The sequence below is a fragment of the Ostrinia furnacalis genome, unplaced genomic scaffold (assembly GCF_004193835.3).
Source record: "Ostrinia furnacalis isolate ACB-3 unplaced genomic scaffold, ASM419383v2 OfSCF6287, whole genome shotgun sequence".
In the NCBI taxonomy this organism is placed as follows: domain Eukaryota; kingdom Metazoa; phylum Arthropoda; class Insecta; order Lepidoptera; family Crambidae; genus Ostrinia; species Ostrinia furnacalis.
The window spans coordinates 180,115-198,551 of record NW_021136526.1 but is presented as its reverse complement, the minus strand read 5'-3'; the positions used below and the strand labels follow the sequence as shown (position 1 = coordinate 198,551).

At 36.1% G+C, this 18,437-nt stretch overlaps 2 protein-coding genes across 2 annotated transcripts in view; both read left to right on the top strand.

Moving 5' to 3' along the window:
- The window catches only part of LOC114362216 (putative inorganic phosphate cotransporter), a 31,481-nt gene extending 26,940 nt beyond the window's left edge, over positions 1 to 4,541 (top strand). Inside the window, exons 9-11 of the mRNA XM_028317516.1 lie at positions 1,215 to 1,334; positions 2,601 to 2,736; positions 4,394 to 4,541. Of these exons, the coding sequence (XP_028173317.1) occupies positions 1,215 to 1,334; positions 2,601 to 2,736; positions 4,394 to 4,443 (306 nt within the window). The 3' untranslated portion in view covers positions 4,444 to 4,541. The remainder of the gene's footprint in view (positions 1 to 1,214; positions 1,335 to 2,600; positions 2,737 to 4,393) is intronic.
- A 12,920-nt stretch (positions 4,542 to 17,461) lies between these two features.
- The window catches only part of LOC114362215 (putative inorganic phosphate cotransporter), a 36,618-nt gene continuing 35,642 nt past the window's right edge, over positions 17,462 to 18,437 (top strand). The window contains exon 1 of the mRNA XM_028317513.1: positions 17,462 to 17,573. Within this exon, the coding sequence (XP_028173314.1) occupies positions 17,504 to 17,573 (70 nt within the window). The 5' untranslated portion in view covers positions 17,462 to 17,503. The remainder of the gene's footprint in view (positions 17,574 to 18,437) is intronic.

Here is an 18,437-nt window from a genome sequence, read left to right as displayed (position 1 = left end):
GCCCACTAGAGTGAGCCCGCCGTAGGCTGGACTTGGGTCCAACACCGCGGTGGGCAACCCTCTAGTTGGGTTCGCCTGCGGCTTCGCCCGCGTGGAATTTTGTCTGCCACAGAAAAACTTTATCGCGCGCGTCGCTGTTCCAAAAACCAGGATAAAAACTATCCTATGTCCTTTCCCGGGACTCAATATCTCTATGTCAAATTTAATCAAAATCGGTTCAGTGGTTTGGACGTGAAAGCAAGATAGACAGACAGAGTTACTTTCGCATTTATAATATTAGTATAGAAGTATAGATGACACCGACACAGTTATCTGTGTCGTTGTCATATTTAATTATGTATTTAACTTATGTTAAGAAATTTTAATATTTTATATTGTATTTACGACTAAATCGTCACAAAGTGGTAGGGGCCGAGACCCCAGTGCGGGAGAATTTGAAGTAGGTACCATTTCAATTTAATGCCTCCTGAATCAAATAAATACAGACCATTTTCTTCGTTTGTATTTTTAGGTTCTGTTTACAATAAAATTGAAATTCAATGTTTTCTTTATGTTATTGATAGCAACGAATATTAAAATGAAATAAGTCTTGGTCACTGAACGCAAAGTCATTGGTAGCGAGAGTGACCTTCAATAGACTTGAAGAAACGTTAATGTACACAAAATAATATATACTATCTATACTATAATATGTATTATAAATGCAAAAGTAACTCTGTCTGTCTTTCTGTCTTGCTTTCACGCCTAAACCACTGAACCGATTTTGATGAAATTTGGCATAGAGATAGTTTGAGTCCCGGGAAAGGACATAGGATACTTTTTATCCCGGTTTTTGAAACAGAGACGCGCGCGATAATGTTTTTCTGTGACAGACAAAATTCCACGCGGGCTATATTAAAGTAAAAGCTAGTACTTTAATATTTTGTTTAATCGTAGTATTGTAAGTGAGGCCTAGGTTTAGCTGTGGACGTCCTGTAGCTGAAATGATGAAGTAACTGGCCGTAAAACGTAATGTAGACAGGCCTCTTCACTCGGCGGACTGACGACCTGTTATAGGTCGCGGAAAGCACCTAGATGCGGGAGAGTAGGACCGTTCGTTGTAGTAATCCATGCCGTCCATCCAGGGGAGGTCATTGTCCAGCAGTGGACGACATTGGGTTCAAACGAAACCAGAAAGTGTACAGAAAGTTATTTATGTGTTTTCTTTGTCCCAGCTTGTCCACATCGACCTGGCGCCAAACTTCAGCGCCAGTCTCATGAGTATCACCAATTTCTTGGCGAACATCATATCCATCATTGCTCCACTGGTCTGCGGCTTCATCATCAATGATGAGGTAAGCTTTAAAAACTATTCGTAAACTTGAAAACAATCCAATTACAAGTCTAGCATGGAAATAATTTGTCAGTTACTACATGGACTAGGAATGATGACTGGGTAATGAAATCGAAATTCTATTTAGTCCGTCAGACAGATAATAAAAAAATTTGGACACATATATTTTAATTTTTTTCATATTCGATTAATTACAGTATTATATTGAGTTGAAATGTCGCGTGACGTCAGTAAAAAATCTACTCAAGCGTGACGTAACGCGCCATTCCAACCCGATGCAGCACTGTTATTATTTAATTATGAAAGAAAATAAAAAATATGAGTCAAATATTTTCTAATACTCTGTCTGACGGAAAAATAATTGAAATTTTATCATCTGTTTTGTCAATTAATATAATAAATGGCTTCTAGGCTCTTATGTCCCTGGTTGAAATACATATCAAAAGATTTATTAAGTGGGATTTGAAACCGATTCTCACAGAACCATTATGATTTAGTGTATTATTGAACAATACCAGACGCTTTTAACTGTTTCCAGGTCCCAAGTCGTATCCCCAATTTCTAATTACTAAATGAACTTCAAATGGAAAACAGATGCCAAGTATTTCGTGGGACGTGTAATTAAATTGGTTCACATAACACATTTGAAGACGGGAGGGAAATTAGATTTTTTTCAAAGATTATTAGTAATTTTGTTATTTCTCAAATCCTACTAATATTATAAGAGTAGGCGCACACTGTTGATTTTTAGCTGGCCGATAGTTGTGCCCGATTTTAATTTGTATGAAAAATCGGCCAAATCGAATCGGCGTAGTGTGCGCACTCCCATACATGATCATACTGATCAACTGCCCGACTAAACTATCGGCCAACTAAAAATCAACGGTGTGCGCCTACTCTAAATGCGAAAGTTTGTATCGATGTCTGGATTTTTGTTATTACTCTTTCACGCAAAAACTACAGAACGGATTATGATGAAACTTTACAGTATTATTGTTTGAAACCCAGAATAACATATAGGCTATAATTTATTTATGACGATTTGTGACAAGCTAATTTCACGCGGGTGAAACCGCGGGCAAAATCTAGTTACTAAAACTCGTATTAGCCCCTCGTACTAAGCTAAATATGCTTGTGTCACGAGTGAGCTTACCACAATAGTCTAGCGGCGGGAACCGAACCCGCGTTCCCCAGATCACGAGTCGGCCAGTCCGACCCTTCACCGTTCGGCTATCGTGGCTTCTTCATTGAATATGTGACTTTGCAGACGGACCCAGCAGAATGGCGGAAGGTGTTCTTTGTGGCGTCGGCCGTTTACTTCTTCAGTAACTTGTTCTTCGTGCTGTACAGCACTTCGGAGAAGCAGCCGTGGAATGACCCTGAAGAGACTGACCCTGAAGTTGGTATGTTAACGATTCTGTATTTAAACGATTCTGAACCAACATCCACATCGCACGGTTGGTAGCGGCCTGCATCCAGCGCCTTCCTGCTACCTTTGTTAGGTCGTCGGTCCACCTTTGGGGGATTGGGGGGGGATTCATTGGGGGAGGCCTGTGCTCAGCAGTGGACGTCCTATGGCTGAAATAATGATGATGAACCAACATCATGTTCATTGGCTTAGGTATTTTTCGTAAAATTAATTATATTTTTGAAAGTAGGTTTTTAAAAAACACTTTCTCAGTTTTAACCCTAATACTGTTTCGGGCCAATAAATAGGCCACTTATACTTATCTAACACATAGACAAACTGAGTCTAATTTAGTGGCGTCTTAGTTAGATACATTTTTTATTAAAAGTCTTAATTAATTCACATAAATAAATTAATAAAGACATTTTTGATTTGATAAATTATTTAATATTTATTTGATTCAACACCTCCACCATTTAGGCTAAACTAATTTAACCCTTAAATTGGCACTCATTGAACCCTTGCTTCAAAAATGGTCAAATTTGGGATTTAGGTATTGTTTTGATAGATTAAGAAAAAAATATTTACTTTTTGAAAAAAATTCAATTAGTATAGAAGTTATGACATGTCACTCAAAACGGACATTGCTAATTATTTAGCATTACAACCATGTCACTTAGGACGGACATTGCCAGTTTAGAAAAACAAACGTAAAACAACTTTTCTTAATAACAATACAGGAATCCCTGATAATCATCCTCTGGCTAATCCAGCGCCTTTTGCAATCCATCTGGACTATTTACTGTTGATTTTACATAAATTTATCAAAAAATACCCTGACATATAAAAACAGAAAGTGACTGCCTGATTTATCAACATAAATCCCAAACCGGTAGGTATAAAGACACAAAGTTTGGCATGTAGGTTCCTTATTAGGGTCTAGGGGTGTTATCAGAAAGGATTTTTCCAAAATTACCCCCTAAGGGGGTGAAATGGGGGTCCAAAGTTTGTAGGGCGAAACAAAATTAGTTACACTATTTAATTCGAAACATCACAGGATACATTCCTATCGATAAATGAATAAACACGTGTTTCAGGTTATTTCAGAATTCAACCCCTAAAAGGGGGAAATTGGGTAAAAATGTCTAAAAATCAACATGTGTATTTATTACTGATACATGGCATTGTCCGTTTTAAGTGACATAACATTTGTAACCTTGAAATAAATGGAAAAAAATCGATATTTTTTTACAGTTTTGGCAATAACCGTCAGCTTTATTCGTTAATATTCTAAAATCAATCAATAAAGCACAAGAACAAGTGTAATACCTACAGTATTGCCACATTTATCAAGAGTGAAAACTTGACATTGCTATTGCATTTATTCAACTGTCTTTATTTTTAAAATTCGCGGTTTTTTATTGAACTGCACTGCCTGCCTCGTGTTTCACATAAAATATCATGCTTTTTATAAAATATCCCTTGAAAGTCGATAAATTGCTTTAATTTAGATTCTGTAAGCAATTATTTGACATGTCCTTTAAAACGGACAAAAACAATTTAAGGGTTAATCCATGCTAACCTAAATCCAGGAAAATACGATTTGTGAATTAATTTACCTAAATTGTTTTATCGTCCATTTTCCTTTTCAGAAATGAAAGCTCCGAACGCGACTTCACAAACTGCCGACACTAAATATTAAAAACACTCATTATGTATGTATGTATTTATAAATAAATAAACACTTAATTTAAGTACCTGACTAACACCATGTTGTAAATAAATTAATTTTAAATAATATAATGTGTAATTTTATTATCTATATCAACTATAGTTTTTTGTCCTTTTTAAATATCTTTCTGATGGTCCCTGATAGCTCGGGACACTCGCCTTTATAATATTAGTGAGACGGCTCAGGCTCATGTATGCACGAAGTATTGGGCAAACTTGCCCTTTCATAAATTACTATCTACTTTTATGTTAGAATATTTTCCAACATTTTTTTTTACATTACAGTTTTGACATTACAGTATCTATGTATTGAAGTAACGTCAAACGTTTACGTCAATTAGTGATATTCGAGTGTGCACTTAAGAAAAACCAAAGTTTCCTATCTTATAAGGGGAAGATATTCGACAATAAGTGTGATATTCCCGTGGACAATAAACTGAGCATGCTGGCTTATTATCTACAATCGCGCGACACAGTATCGCGCTATAGTAATCCTAATAATCAGAGTAAATATAGCCTGACCAGGAACATAAAAACCCTCGCCATGTTGCGGAAAACTAATGGTACTAATTTCTTTTAATGGCAACAGTAACTGAAAACTTCATTAACATGTCACCTTGCATGTCAGTCTATTGCTGTCAAAGTGTAAACAAACTTTATTTTAAATGTGCGCAATTGATTTTGTGAATTAAATTGCTAAAATCTTTTTACAGTCGTGAAAGAAAAGTGGTCCACAATGTGTTAAAGTATTTGTCGAAGAGAAATACTAAGGGTTCGGACAATATTTTCATTGAATAATGTTTCCGACAAAGGTTGTCAAATTGACTGACATGTTTATCGTATAGTACAGTCCACTATGAAAATTAGCTGTGGTTTGTTTCAACTACCTATTTTAAAATTAGTGCCTTTAATTATGACAACCGTTTTTATTTAACAAAGTACAAGTATGTACTTATAATTTAAAAGTAAATTAAAAACTGGAAGGGTATAAATTTGTTTTGATCATCGGTTTTCAATTTACCACAATTCTGATGAAAGAAAATGAGTATGCTCAATGCATAAAATGGGAGCGTAACAATTTTATTTATTTATAAAATATGTTATTCCATTTCAGTAGCCCATAAATTGTATCACCAAGTACAAATTGTAGCCCATAAGTTTATGTTCACATACATCTTCGTATCTCAGTACTAAACTTCCAGAAGTTATCTCATTTGACTAAAAGTGCTTGAAAATTTCTGATACCGTAAAAATCACGAAAAATAATATTTGTATTCAATTTTATTCAATCGACAAAGCTAAAAATATATAAATTACACCAAAACTGTTAGATTTTTTTTTTAACTTTTTAACAACGTCCCGTACCAGGTGGGGTGTGTGACACCCACACGCACTTTAAAGGCATGTAACTGAGTTGGTAATCACCGCTGGACTGATTTTGCAACGCTGATCGAAGCAGCAGTGTCATAATTCCAGCTACTGAGAAGTTCAAATTCAGCACTTGCAAATTTTTAAAATTGTGGCTATTTTTAAAGGACTGGGGTGTGTCACACCCCACCTCGTACAGCGAGGGTTAATTTATGAAAATATCAAATTAGCCCGTAATCCTAAATCATGATACATAAAGTTAGCCTATTAATTTAACACAGGTACGACTGTACTCAGTGTTGCACTATCAAATGCAATTGACGCGCCTCTATGCGCCTTTATGTCCCTGTTCAGGCTATACAAATGAGTAGGTCATCTTCATAGAAACGCCCGAGCGCGGTTTGTATGTGAGCGCGCCAATACAGCACACACACACACTGACAAAATTCAGCGCACCTCACCGCCAATCCACGCTAAATTTTGTCAGTGTGTGCTTGCGCGTCGCATACGTATTGGCGCGCTCACATACAAACTGCGCTCGGTGCGTTTCTATGAAGATAACCTACTCATTTGTATTTACTCTGTAATAATGAAGGACTACTGAACTTGGAGCTTTAACATTTAACACTACAGTACACGCGCCCCTTTTTTTACACCAATACACGCGCGGCCTACTCTGGTAAGCCAATTTAAAATCACTGTTAATCAGTTTGTAAGCAATTTATGAATAAAATTTCTATGGAAATAATAAAATTGTTTATTATAGTTCTTTTATAATCAAAGTTTCTCTAAATAACTATTTGGGATCAAACATTATAAATAGATTTAAAAGATATAATTTTTTGGGCCAAAATTGCACTCTGAGATCCATGTTAACAAAAACAAAATTTAATGGAAAAATATCATTTATTTTTTATCTGTCATAGTATTCAACACTTTCTACTGCCTGTTACACGTGGTAAATCCATTTGTTGCAAGTCTTCCGTAATTTTTTTGATGATTGATTTCGGGGTTTTGACTAGACCCGCAGTTTTGACGGCCAATTTTAGAAAAGTGCGCAAGCGCTAGCAACCCAAGCTTTACTGGCTTATTGACAAATTTAGTAAACGAGGCTTTCCTGGAATGCCAGCTCTCTGGCGCAAGTTTTAAAAAAGTTATAGCGTAAAATGTTACCCTGGTCTTCTATAGTAGGCCACGCGTGTACTCTAGTGTTAAATGTATTTAAGTCGGAGTTTTAACTCAAAAAGTTACAAAAAGCTCTACCCCTGTATGGATTTTTTGTCAACTGTTAATTTAATAATGAGCTAAATCTAAAGTTGCCAAATAACTTTTATTTGAATATTATAAAACTGACTTTCTGACATAATATTTTTAGACAGATTGTCATAATGTTAATTGTGGGAATGAAAATAATCTATTATTGAAAAATACTGGGTTTAAAATAATCGTGGGTACAATTCCCGCCTTAGGCAGTTCGATTTTTTCAAGTTATTTATAATTTTCAAAATTAGTTTTAGATGCATCTCTTAATGCTAAAAATTAAATAATTGAAAAATTTAATTTTTAGATCACGATGAATAGAATCTGTTTAAATTCCACATACAATTAAAAAAAGAACATGCCTAAACATGAAATAATAAGTGTGCCAAAAGACTCCCTAGCTCAGCATTATACTGTTTTAATTTAGATGAATGCAGATTAGACCTTTATTCATCTAAATTAAAACAGTAAACAGTATAAAAGTACATAAATCTTTTCTCCTTATTTCACCCAACCAGTCTATTTGGTTTTTCTCTTGGCAACAGCTTCTCCACCAATCTCACAATAGTGAATCGGATGCGTTTGCCAAGACGCAGTCAGTCGTCGGCCTCAATAGCAATCTCCATTGCTATCGGGCGACCAAACATCGCGAGCGAAGCATTGGGTTATTATACAATGCACAGTGGCAGGGCATGTAGGGCTGCCTACACTTACTGCCGACGCGAAAAACATTTTTTTTTGTTATATTCATGTAGAGCTGCCTTCACGTGAGGTCGATGTGAAAAAAGTCCAAAAAATCTATATTTTGGTGATATGGAATGTTTTCCTAAACATAATTTCATTATGTGCAAACACTATGTCTTTATCAAAATAATGCTGCGAGTCTCTTTATCACAACATTAAAAATTCTGCATATTAATGGTTACAGCCAAGAAGTCGTAGTATAATTCCCAACCGACGTAAGAGTTTCTGAATACTTTTACTTCCTTATTTAACAGTGATTATTTAATAATTCAACCTTAGTACTAACAAATTTCATAAAAGAGAACAACATCTTGTGTACGTGCTCGTGTACAGCCAAACTTTTGAACGTTTTGATATCATATCGCACCTTTAAAGTTAAACCGTTACTAAACGAATTTTTCGCAAAAATGAGTTATCAACGCCATCTTACTAAAGGACACGTAAACTACAATATGAAATAGACCACTTCTTCAAAATTGCCTTCTTACGCCATCTAGCGTTANTTGAAAAAAAACATTGACTTTTTTCTTATTTTGGCTCTCCTGCAAAATTTCATAATTTCGTTTAGTAACGGTTTAAATTTAAAGGTGCGATATATTAATTTAATTTGGCATAATAAGTTTGGAATGTTTTTTTGCATAATATTACTTTTCCATGATGCCCATAACATAATGTTTTGATTTAAAGTGAAAAATAGGTTAAGGTGCGGCGGGGGTGGCCCTTGGGCCACCACTAAGCCGCCTATTTAGTTTTTTACACACATAAATGACCTCATATTAATCACATTTACCAAATCATGCGGTAATTATTCATAATAACCGGCGATTATTCATAATTTTCACATTTATCACTTTGACCGTAACATATTATGTACTATGTATTTACTATTTAAGATATTTTTTTAATGCATAACAAGGCAGGTATTTGACCACAATCGCACCTGATGTTTTAAGTGCACCTGATATTAGACATCTGGGGAAGCCCACTATAAAATAAAATACACTCTTAGGGTAAGATTGTAATCAATTATTGTGCGACTATGATCACTAACATAGGTAGAGTCACTCATGCACGAGTGTAATATCAATTTCAATCCATTTACCAATTCATGTAGAGTCATGGAGACATTTTTAAAGACTCTTTCACCACGGCTGCAGCATAGCAGCCGAAACGTCAAGCGCGACTTTCTCTATTTTAGTCCTACAACAAACATCCAGACATCCAAACTTTTGCATTTATAATAATATTATAGATACAAAAGTTTGGATGTCTAGATGTTTGTTACTCTTTCACGCAAAAACTACTAAAAGGATGTTGATGAAACTTTACAGTATTATTGTTTATAGCCCAGAATAACATATAGGGTATAATCAATCGCGATCTGTGACAAAATAAATTTCACGCGGGTGAAGCCGCGAGCAAAAGTTAGTCTTTCATAACGGTCCCTTGTTGCTTTTTGCACAAGGACAACTTCGGGGAATAACGGAGTTAGCAGCCCTAGGCTTATGAATGTTTAAACTGCATCCAATGGAGGCAACTGGACCAATGCTTTTGAACGAATGAACTGGATATTCTATCGTTCCTTTCTTTTACTGGACATACAGACTAGAGAATAATGTAACCTACATTTTACTAAAATATTTAATTAAATCGTGCGTGATCGAATCAGAAATGAGGAGATCCGCAGGAGAACCAAAGTGACCGACATAGCTCGCAGAATTACTAAAATGAAGTGACTCGTAGAGACAATAGCCGTTGGGGCAGAAAAGTTCTCGACCACGGGCTGGAAGACGTAGCGTGGGCAGGCCTCCTACTAGGTGGACCGACGATCTGGTGAAGGTCGCGGGAAGAGCCTGGATGCGGGCAGCGCACGACTGTGCTTGTGGAAAACCTCGGAGGAGGCATTTGTCCAGCAGTGGACGTCAATTGACTGAAACGAACGAACGAACGATTTAATTAAAAATAAGAAATCAACATCATCAAGGTCACTTATTGCAGGAGACCTTACAATTTATTTATTTTAGGTAAACCTTTCGTTATTTACCTTTTAACATCAGTGTGCCTACCATGAGTTTACGTTAGGTGAGCTCGCTAGCGAATACGTCAAAAAATTCTATGAAGATTTTATTTCTTGAAAGTAGCCACTAGGGGCGCTGCACAATATGTCATACATTTAAATGTCATTTTTTTACGCAGTCGCTAGCGAGCAGTCCTAACTTAAACTCATGGTAGGCACACTGACTTCCAATAGAACACTAAACGATTCTCCCCAACTATCTGCCCTGCCTACCCTTAGGTACTAAGACGTATTTCCAAACGTTTCTCAAACAACTCTTTGAGGCTTGTCAACGTGTCTGCGTTTTAAATAAAGCCACAGAATAGAGTCATCTCGGTGGACGGTCCTATATATCTGCCCCAAACGTGCGCGGACGGCTAAACAGGCCCGTCGTAATACTCTACGCGGGCCGCATATATTGGGCAGGCTGCTATGACAATGTATGTACAGACAGCAGACTATACAGGGTGTCCCAAAGTAGTGTCAAGCCGAAGCACAGAGGTAGAGCTAGATAGTTGATAGTTTTCGAGTTATGATTTTTTTACAACCAGGATTCTAGTTTACATTCGTGTTGTGGATGTAAATACTTCTGAATCAGCTAGGCCTAGTATTCATCTAATAATAATAAGAAATCAGGCATGTAAATTGACTATTCGCGCAACAGTGACCAAAAAAGTGCCTAGTAAGCATAGAAATTTAAAACAATCATAACTTGAAAACTATCAGAATCGCGAAACATACATGGGGGTGATTTGGATAGCCCTAGTCATACTCTACCTCTGGGCTTCGGCTTGACAATACTTTTGGGACACCCTGTATATTTTTTGCGAAATTATATAAGATGCCCCGTTGTTAGCTTGACAGCCAAAGTAAAAATTGCCTTTGGCCCAGTTCTTTACTTAATCATACAGTTGAGTTATAAATTTTAAAGAAGCTATAAAGGCTTCTAAGCTAATAGCTAAACTTCAAACAAGAGAAAGGTAAATTTGTCATTTTTCACAATTTTTTCTTAGGGGAAATATCCTCACCTGTCTTTCCTACTGTAATACACGTTTTTTCACTGTAAATTTTGTTTTCATAGGGGTTACTTAAAAATTAGGTATTAGGTGAAAACGGGCATAATTATTGTAAATAAACACTAACAGGAATTGAGTTTTATTTGGAAAAGTATTTTCTATCATCAAACTTAGTGAGTTTGTGTCATCTGGAAATTATTTAAATTAAATAAATAAATTACCAGTAGAGCCTCGTAATCTGTTAAGCTATCGCGACCAAAAGTTGCATAAAACAAGTCCCTACCACCAGATAAGATTTCGTAAATCCCGATTAAATCTTCCACTCAACGGTTTTAGCTTTGTGCTTTCCCTTCGTCATACTAAAAGACATTAATCGAGCCGAATTAGAAACCCATTAACTCGCCGAACATCCCCCGATTAGGAAACGGAAACCAAAAATAAGGGGGAGGAAATTGTTGGGTCGCGTCTAATCGCGCCCACCTTGGCAGCTGAAGTGACCAGTCGCGATTATAACAGCCAGTCTCATTTACAATGACAAGTATGTATATACAAAAATAGTAGATCAAACTTCATTACTCCCATTCCGTCGCTTCATTTAACGATAAATTGAAAGAAATGCGTCAACATGCTTAAAAAATAAACATCTAATTGAATTAGTTCTTACAAATCGTCAATCGTCGCTTTTATGTGTGTCATTCTTTTTTTCCCTACCAGCGCTTCATGTACTTAACAATATAGTTAAAAAGTACAATGTGCATGAAAAACCTATAAATAATCAGTGTCCCAGCGCAAAGTGTGTGGGTGAGTAACTAAATAAATAAATAAATTTCTTTACTGAAGTTACAAGTTTTATCATTACAGGGCTAGGGTTTAATACAACTTCCTTTAAGTTTATAAAAACCTGTATTAGAAGTGTATCTAAATAAACGAAGTAAGCATAGACAATAAGGGTTGTTCATAGAAATTAAAAATAAATGAAAAATGAAGATTTCATTCTTAATGGACGACTACTACAGCTGAGCTACGTACGTTCTACTCATCCGACACGCGAAAGGTCGTGTGTTGGCTGTTCTTCCTTAGCTATCAACCTTGACTCAGCACTCATTAGGTCACCGGCAGGATAACGCCGCAGACGTGACAATCATGATCAAGCCTGAACCTAGGAACTCCTCTTACGTGCCAAGGAGAGGCCGAGTTTGATGTGAAAATAGATAGGTTATAAGGCATGGAGGGTGGACGACATCATGATGAGCTAATTATTACTCCGATGACATCAGTAAAGGAAACAAAAAGAAATATTCTTGAAATGGAACAGTACAATGAGCACATATAACATGATAGTAAAGACTACGAAAAAATAAGGAGAAAAATTAAGTTGAGCAGTGCTACGCTGGTATGATTGCGATGCCCATTGGACTAGATCCTCAGCATAGTAAATAATATGTTGCGTGACCTTCACTAACGACGGTCATTACTTTTCTCTCTATCTTTTGAATCTAGATAAAAGATACTGTTTATAAATGTGATGTTCTTCCAGTTCCTTCATAATTTGAGGGCAAGCCCGAAGAGAGATGAGAAAAACAATTATAAGTAACCAAGCTTGATGTTTACCTACAAGTTAGACCCGCAAGTAAACGTGTAACAATAAATTTATTAATTTACTGAATAAAGCTGTAATTATGCTAAAATATAACGTGACCAATTACAATATTTTGTACTTTGTGGCATTTTTATAACAACTTTAGCTGATATGACCCTTTCCTGACCATGCGAGTTGTATGGACTGCAGCACTACTGCACATTGAGCTAACACTGTGGCATCTTATGTAGCTGGATTAAGAGCGACTTTGCAACATTTTATAGTCTGCTATGCTGTTGCTGTACTATAAAAAGTACGGTCATGTTGCATTAATTCTGCAATGTGTTAATTATATGACCTAATAAAGTGCCTTTTTACATAAATTTAACCTTCCGCTTTGTGACAGTTAATAACGAGCCCGTGTTGAAAAGCAGCAGCGCAAGTAATAAAACAAAGAGGTACGAGTACTTTGATCATTCTTTTCTTTCCTTCTAATGTGTCTGATAAAAATATAATTCAAGTCACAAGCAAGCACAATTGCTCACAGAAAAACCATGAACACTAGCGAGATTTTATCTACAATATTATCAAGAGGAAAGATTTGATTGTTTGTTTGTCTTGAATAGGCTCGGAAACTAATGGACCGATTTAAAAAAAATATTAATAATTCTTCAATGATAATGTCATTGATGAATATAGGCTACTAGCACTTGCCCGCGGCTTCACCCGCGTGAAAGTTAGTTTGTTACAGATCGTCATAAATTATAGCCTATATGTTATGCTGGGCTATAAACAATAATACTGTAAAGTTTCATAAAAAGCCGTTCAGTAGTTTTTGCGTGAAAGAGTAACAAACATCCAGACATCCAAACTTTCGCATTTATAATTTTAGTAAGAAGTAAGTTATAATATTATGAATAAAGACAGACCAAAATTAATGCGGGCGAAGCCGTGAGCAAACGCTGGTACCGAATCTTATCATCAGCTCAAATGAAAAAACATAACCCTCCTTCTGACGCAGTCGGGTAATAATGTTGAGATTCCACAGTATTCAGCTTGATGCGCTGTCGTCAGTTCAATTAATACAACGTTAATTTCAATTATAATTCTTGTCGCAATCTCATTAAAGTGCGATATTCCGATTTCCTCAAGCATCCGCGGACAATGATAAACATTGCCAATATGGCGCATAACAATGTACTCCACAATGTGACTGGCTTTGTTTTACTGAGGAAAAGTGATCAATTACATTGCAGATTAATTAAAAATATATCTGAGTTTTTCTCAATGTTGGGTGGATACGAGTACAATGCAATTTTGTGCTCTGTGTTATTCTGGTCCCACTATAATAAGCTATCAACGTCTGTTACTGTTACGAAACTTAAAAGAACTCAAAAGATCTGAAGAGCCGCCTTAAATACTCAAATTTTCTGTTTGGCCCTGTGGTAAACTGATAGAGAATTTCTCAAGACATTATGTTTTGTTTAAAACAATTAGTAAACTGTCCTCACCATAGGTTGTACCTTGTGTGTTCCTTTTCTTTCTGTTCTTATCTTTGGTGTGCAATAAAGTGTATTTATTATTATTATTCTCTTTATTAACTTTGATTCTTAATTTTAAATGTTTTTTTACAATGTAAATTATCAAAAAAAATAAAAATACATTATAAAAAAAGACTTAAAAATAGTTATTCCGCTAGTAGCGGAGCAGGGCCCAAGCTACCGGTGGTCAGGGTCTCAGGCTGAGGAACCTGCGGACAATGCCTTATTGCCTACGTATATTATGAAATCATGGAAACAGAGTATAGTCGGAAGAAATTATAGTCCAGTTGTCCTAGCGCAATCTCGAGGTTGGTTGTAAAAGATGTTTTTAAGTAACGTTATCCTTAATATGAGGAAGTTAATATTCAAATCAATAGCGGCAGAATTTCAAATTATAACAGATGACACGACAACAAAGCGGGAAGCTGGATGAGTTTGCCTGGTCACATAAAACCAACTTGCATACTTATAATAATAAGACACCCCTTTTCATATAAAAGTGAAAACTATCCTGAAATAACTCTATTTTTCATGGATATGGCTTGAAGGGCTATGTTCGGAGTTTACCTGCATGATCGAATCAAAAATAAGGAGATCCGCAGGGAAACCAAAGTGACCGATACCGATATAGCCCGCAGAATTGGTAAAATTAAGTGGCAGTGGGCGGGGCACATAACTTGTGAGATGATGGCCGTTGGGACAGAAAAGTTCTTGAGTGGCGACCACGGGCTGGGAGACGTAGCGTGGGCAGACCTTTTTTGTCGCGGAGGAAATGCTTTGCACACCCTCACCACTGCTGGGGGACAGGGTGGTGTGTGGGACTTTCGGCGCCCTGAAAAGGGCGCTGCTCCGTCCTGAAAAGGACGAGGTATACCCAATAAAACCGCGGCGTTCCGTCATCGGGTGAGTTGGGGTGTCGCGAGTATCCGGCCGCCTTAGACTTCCGCGACGCAACGTGGGCAGACCTCCCACTATGTGGACCGACGATCTGGTGAAGATCGCGGGAAGAACCTGGATGGTGGCAACGCAAGACCGGTCGTTGTGTAAGTCCTTGGGGGAGGCCTTTGTCCAGCAGTGACGTCATTTAGCTGAAACTAATGAACGAACGATATGGTTTGAAGATCTCAAGTCGGCTAGTCCACCACCATAGGAATATTGTCGCCAATAATAATATTAAGAGTTCTTATTACAAGGAAAACTTATTAATGAGCGGTATTAGCATGTTAATTGCATTAATAATATCTCTTCGGATAATAATTATTAGAAGTACACTCTTTAACGGCGGTCAAGGTGTTTGGCAATAGATTCAAACAACAGGGAAAATGGATCTCGAGTGGTAAAAGGAAGACCGGAAGATGCCTCGAAGGTCGACCTCGAAGGTGGAGCGATGACCTGATGATCACTTGCTCAAAGGATGAGTGAACAATTGAATTTTTTAGTGTTCTAAGAAACTAGATAGTCAGTTGACACTATTTTATAGGGAAAATCTTTAATGTGATAAGTATTGCACTAAATCATAATATGCTATGTTATGTTATCGGAAAAAGCAAAAAACAAGTAGAAAAAATGTTTTTGAAATTAATTTATTTTAAAAATAATTAAATTTATTTTAAAGCTGTAGAGCTTCGGGACAATAATTTACTTCGGTGCTGATTACAAATTGTTTTTACTATAGCTTCATATTTTGTAAAACCAAAATAATATTTAAAAAAACAAAGGTGAAATGGTAGACTATGTAACATAACCTGATAAGTAAATGTCACTACCTACTTATTAGCTTAAGTATTATGAATATTTAAAAAAAACACAATAAAATACAAGGCAATATGGTTAATCGTATTGGTAAGTAAATAATTATACCTAATTGTACAACAGGATGCAATAAATGAATATGAATATAATATTAATTAATAAGTCCTCAGACTCAAGTTCAAACTGTTTTATTACTTTTCGTAGGAACTGGAGATGACACTGCTGTAGAAGGTTTAATTTGTTTTCATTTGTGCATATCCTTTTATGAGATTATTATGCATATTTAAATGCTAAAGAATATCTAGGTATTTGTTTCTGTACAGTAAATAAAACAAACAACATCTCCCTAAAGTTTAAGGCGGGGTTGCACCATCTTACTTCAACTTTGACAATTACGTCAAAAATCTGTTAAACTCCATACAAAAAACACCGGTTATTGTTATATCAAAGTTAGGTGGTGCAACTCAGCCTTAGTGTTTGATGTGTTTGCAACTGTACATAATAGGGGGCCACGTATTATGATAATTGTTTTATATAAAATACACAGTATTGTTATCTATTGTTATCAATATAGTCATATATTTCGTCTTAATCAATTATAGATTAGATAAACTGACAATAAAGATAATTTAGTTTGGGGACCTTTTGGAAAAATCATAATTAAAATATTACTAGTTACTATAAAATTATCACTTTACGGGATTTTGTAGTAAAAACTGCAACATAATAGTTTAAAATATTATATTACTAGTTACTGACCGCGGATTCACGTGGTACCTATCTACACTACTCGTATATTAAAAAAACTATTTATTCTACCTTTTTGGATAAGCTGTAAAAAGTTTTCAGTAGGTTTTGCGTTCGGAAGTGAAAAATATCGAATCCTCGCACCGCATTTATAATATTAAATGATAGGTATAATTTAACACATTTATAGCTGACTGTTACGGTGTTTAACTGTAACAGCTAAATATTTAGACCGAAGGTCTTATGTCCGATTCATCATCATCATTTCAGCGATAGGAAGTTCACTGCTGAACATAGGCCTCCCCCAATGATTTCCACAATGGCCGGTTGGTGGCGGCCTGCATCCAGTGCCTTCCAGCTACCTTTACGAGGTCGTCGGTCCACCTTGTGGGTGGACGTCCTATGCTGCGCTTTCCAGTACGTGGCCTCCACTCCAGAACCTTGCTGCCCCATCAGCCGTCAGTTCTACGTACTATATGCCCTGCCCATTGCCGATTATATTTGATGACCAGGATGTAACCACTGAATCTGAATGCGTAACGCAAAACGCAAACGTGAAATAAAAAATTGCTTCCATTGTTTTCAATGTTTGTAATCATAACGTAGTACCTATACTTATATATTTCTATTTTAGGTATGTTAGAACCATAGACCAATGATCATATAGAATCTAGATGATGTATGTACTACGTACGTAGGTGTAACGACTGTAGCTGAATTATTCTATTTTAAGACTATAGAAAGAGGAAATCTTCTCATATTATTATGAGAAAATTGCCCCAAATTTTAAGCCAACCACAAGTTAGGTGATACGGAACCATTGTATATGATGGAACCTCCTTGGCCTTGCAATTTTTATCTGCCAATATTTTGTATAATAAATAATTAATATCTACATACGTTGTGATAAGTGACGTAGTGGACCGGTGACAGTGCAGTGAATGTGGCAGTGAAAAACAAAAATCAAAATGTATTTTTTCATACTTGCGCTTAGCTGCGTGGTCTTTGGAATATCAGTTTTTAACTATATCTGCCAAGGTTGGTATGAAAATTACATATTAAATTCGTTCTTCGGATATTTGACACCCACTTCTGGACTAGAGCCTTCCACAGTCTGCCCAAAATATTTCGTGACAGATCATGTCAATCAAACAATCATGTTTATATCCGTTGTCTGCATGCATAGGCATAGTACACAAGCTTGCGCACACAGAATAAGAATTAATCCATATCTATAAAAGCGAAAGGTCACTGACTGACTCACTCATCACGAAATCTCAAAAACTACAAGTGTCTAGCACTTATAGTTTCTAAGTAGACTCCTAAGTCTCAAATTTTGCATGGGGGATTCTTATAATGCTCACTATTGCTGGATTTCTATATTCAATCCTAATCCAAATTATACGGATTTTGATTGTCAACTGTCAAATTTAATATGTTTTTGGCCAAAATAACTGCGGTTTTTGATGTTTTTACATTTTTATATTGTTTATAAGACTATTTAAACAATATTAAAGTGTAAATGCATCGAAAATTTTGGAAATATAAACTAAAACTGAATTCAATTTGACAGTTGTAATCCGGATTTGGACAAGGATTGAATATGGGAATCGGGCGTAAGACGGAATATTGCAAAATTCAACCCCTGAGAGAGTAAAACGGGATCGACGCGTACGAAGTCGCAGGCGGCGTAAATAATGTTTTACCATTACTATGATTGGGCGGAGAAATTAGAATTTTTCTCAAACCTAATACTTTATTGAAACTACAGTAGTTAAACAGAAGTATTATTAATAAACGTTTGAATACATTAATTTACATCTGATTAATTTTATTGTTACCGCGATAGACTCATCTCGCAGTGGACAATCCGACGTCATGCTTACTAGGGTGACCATAAAA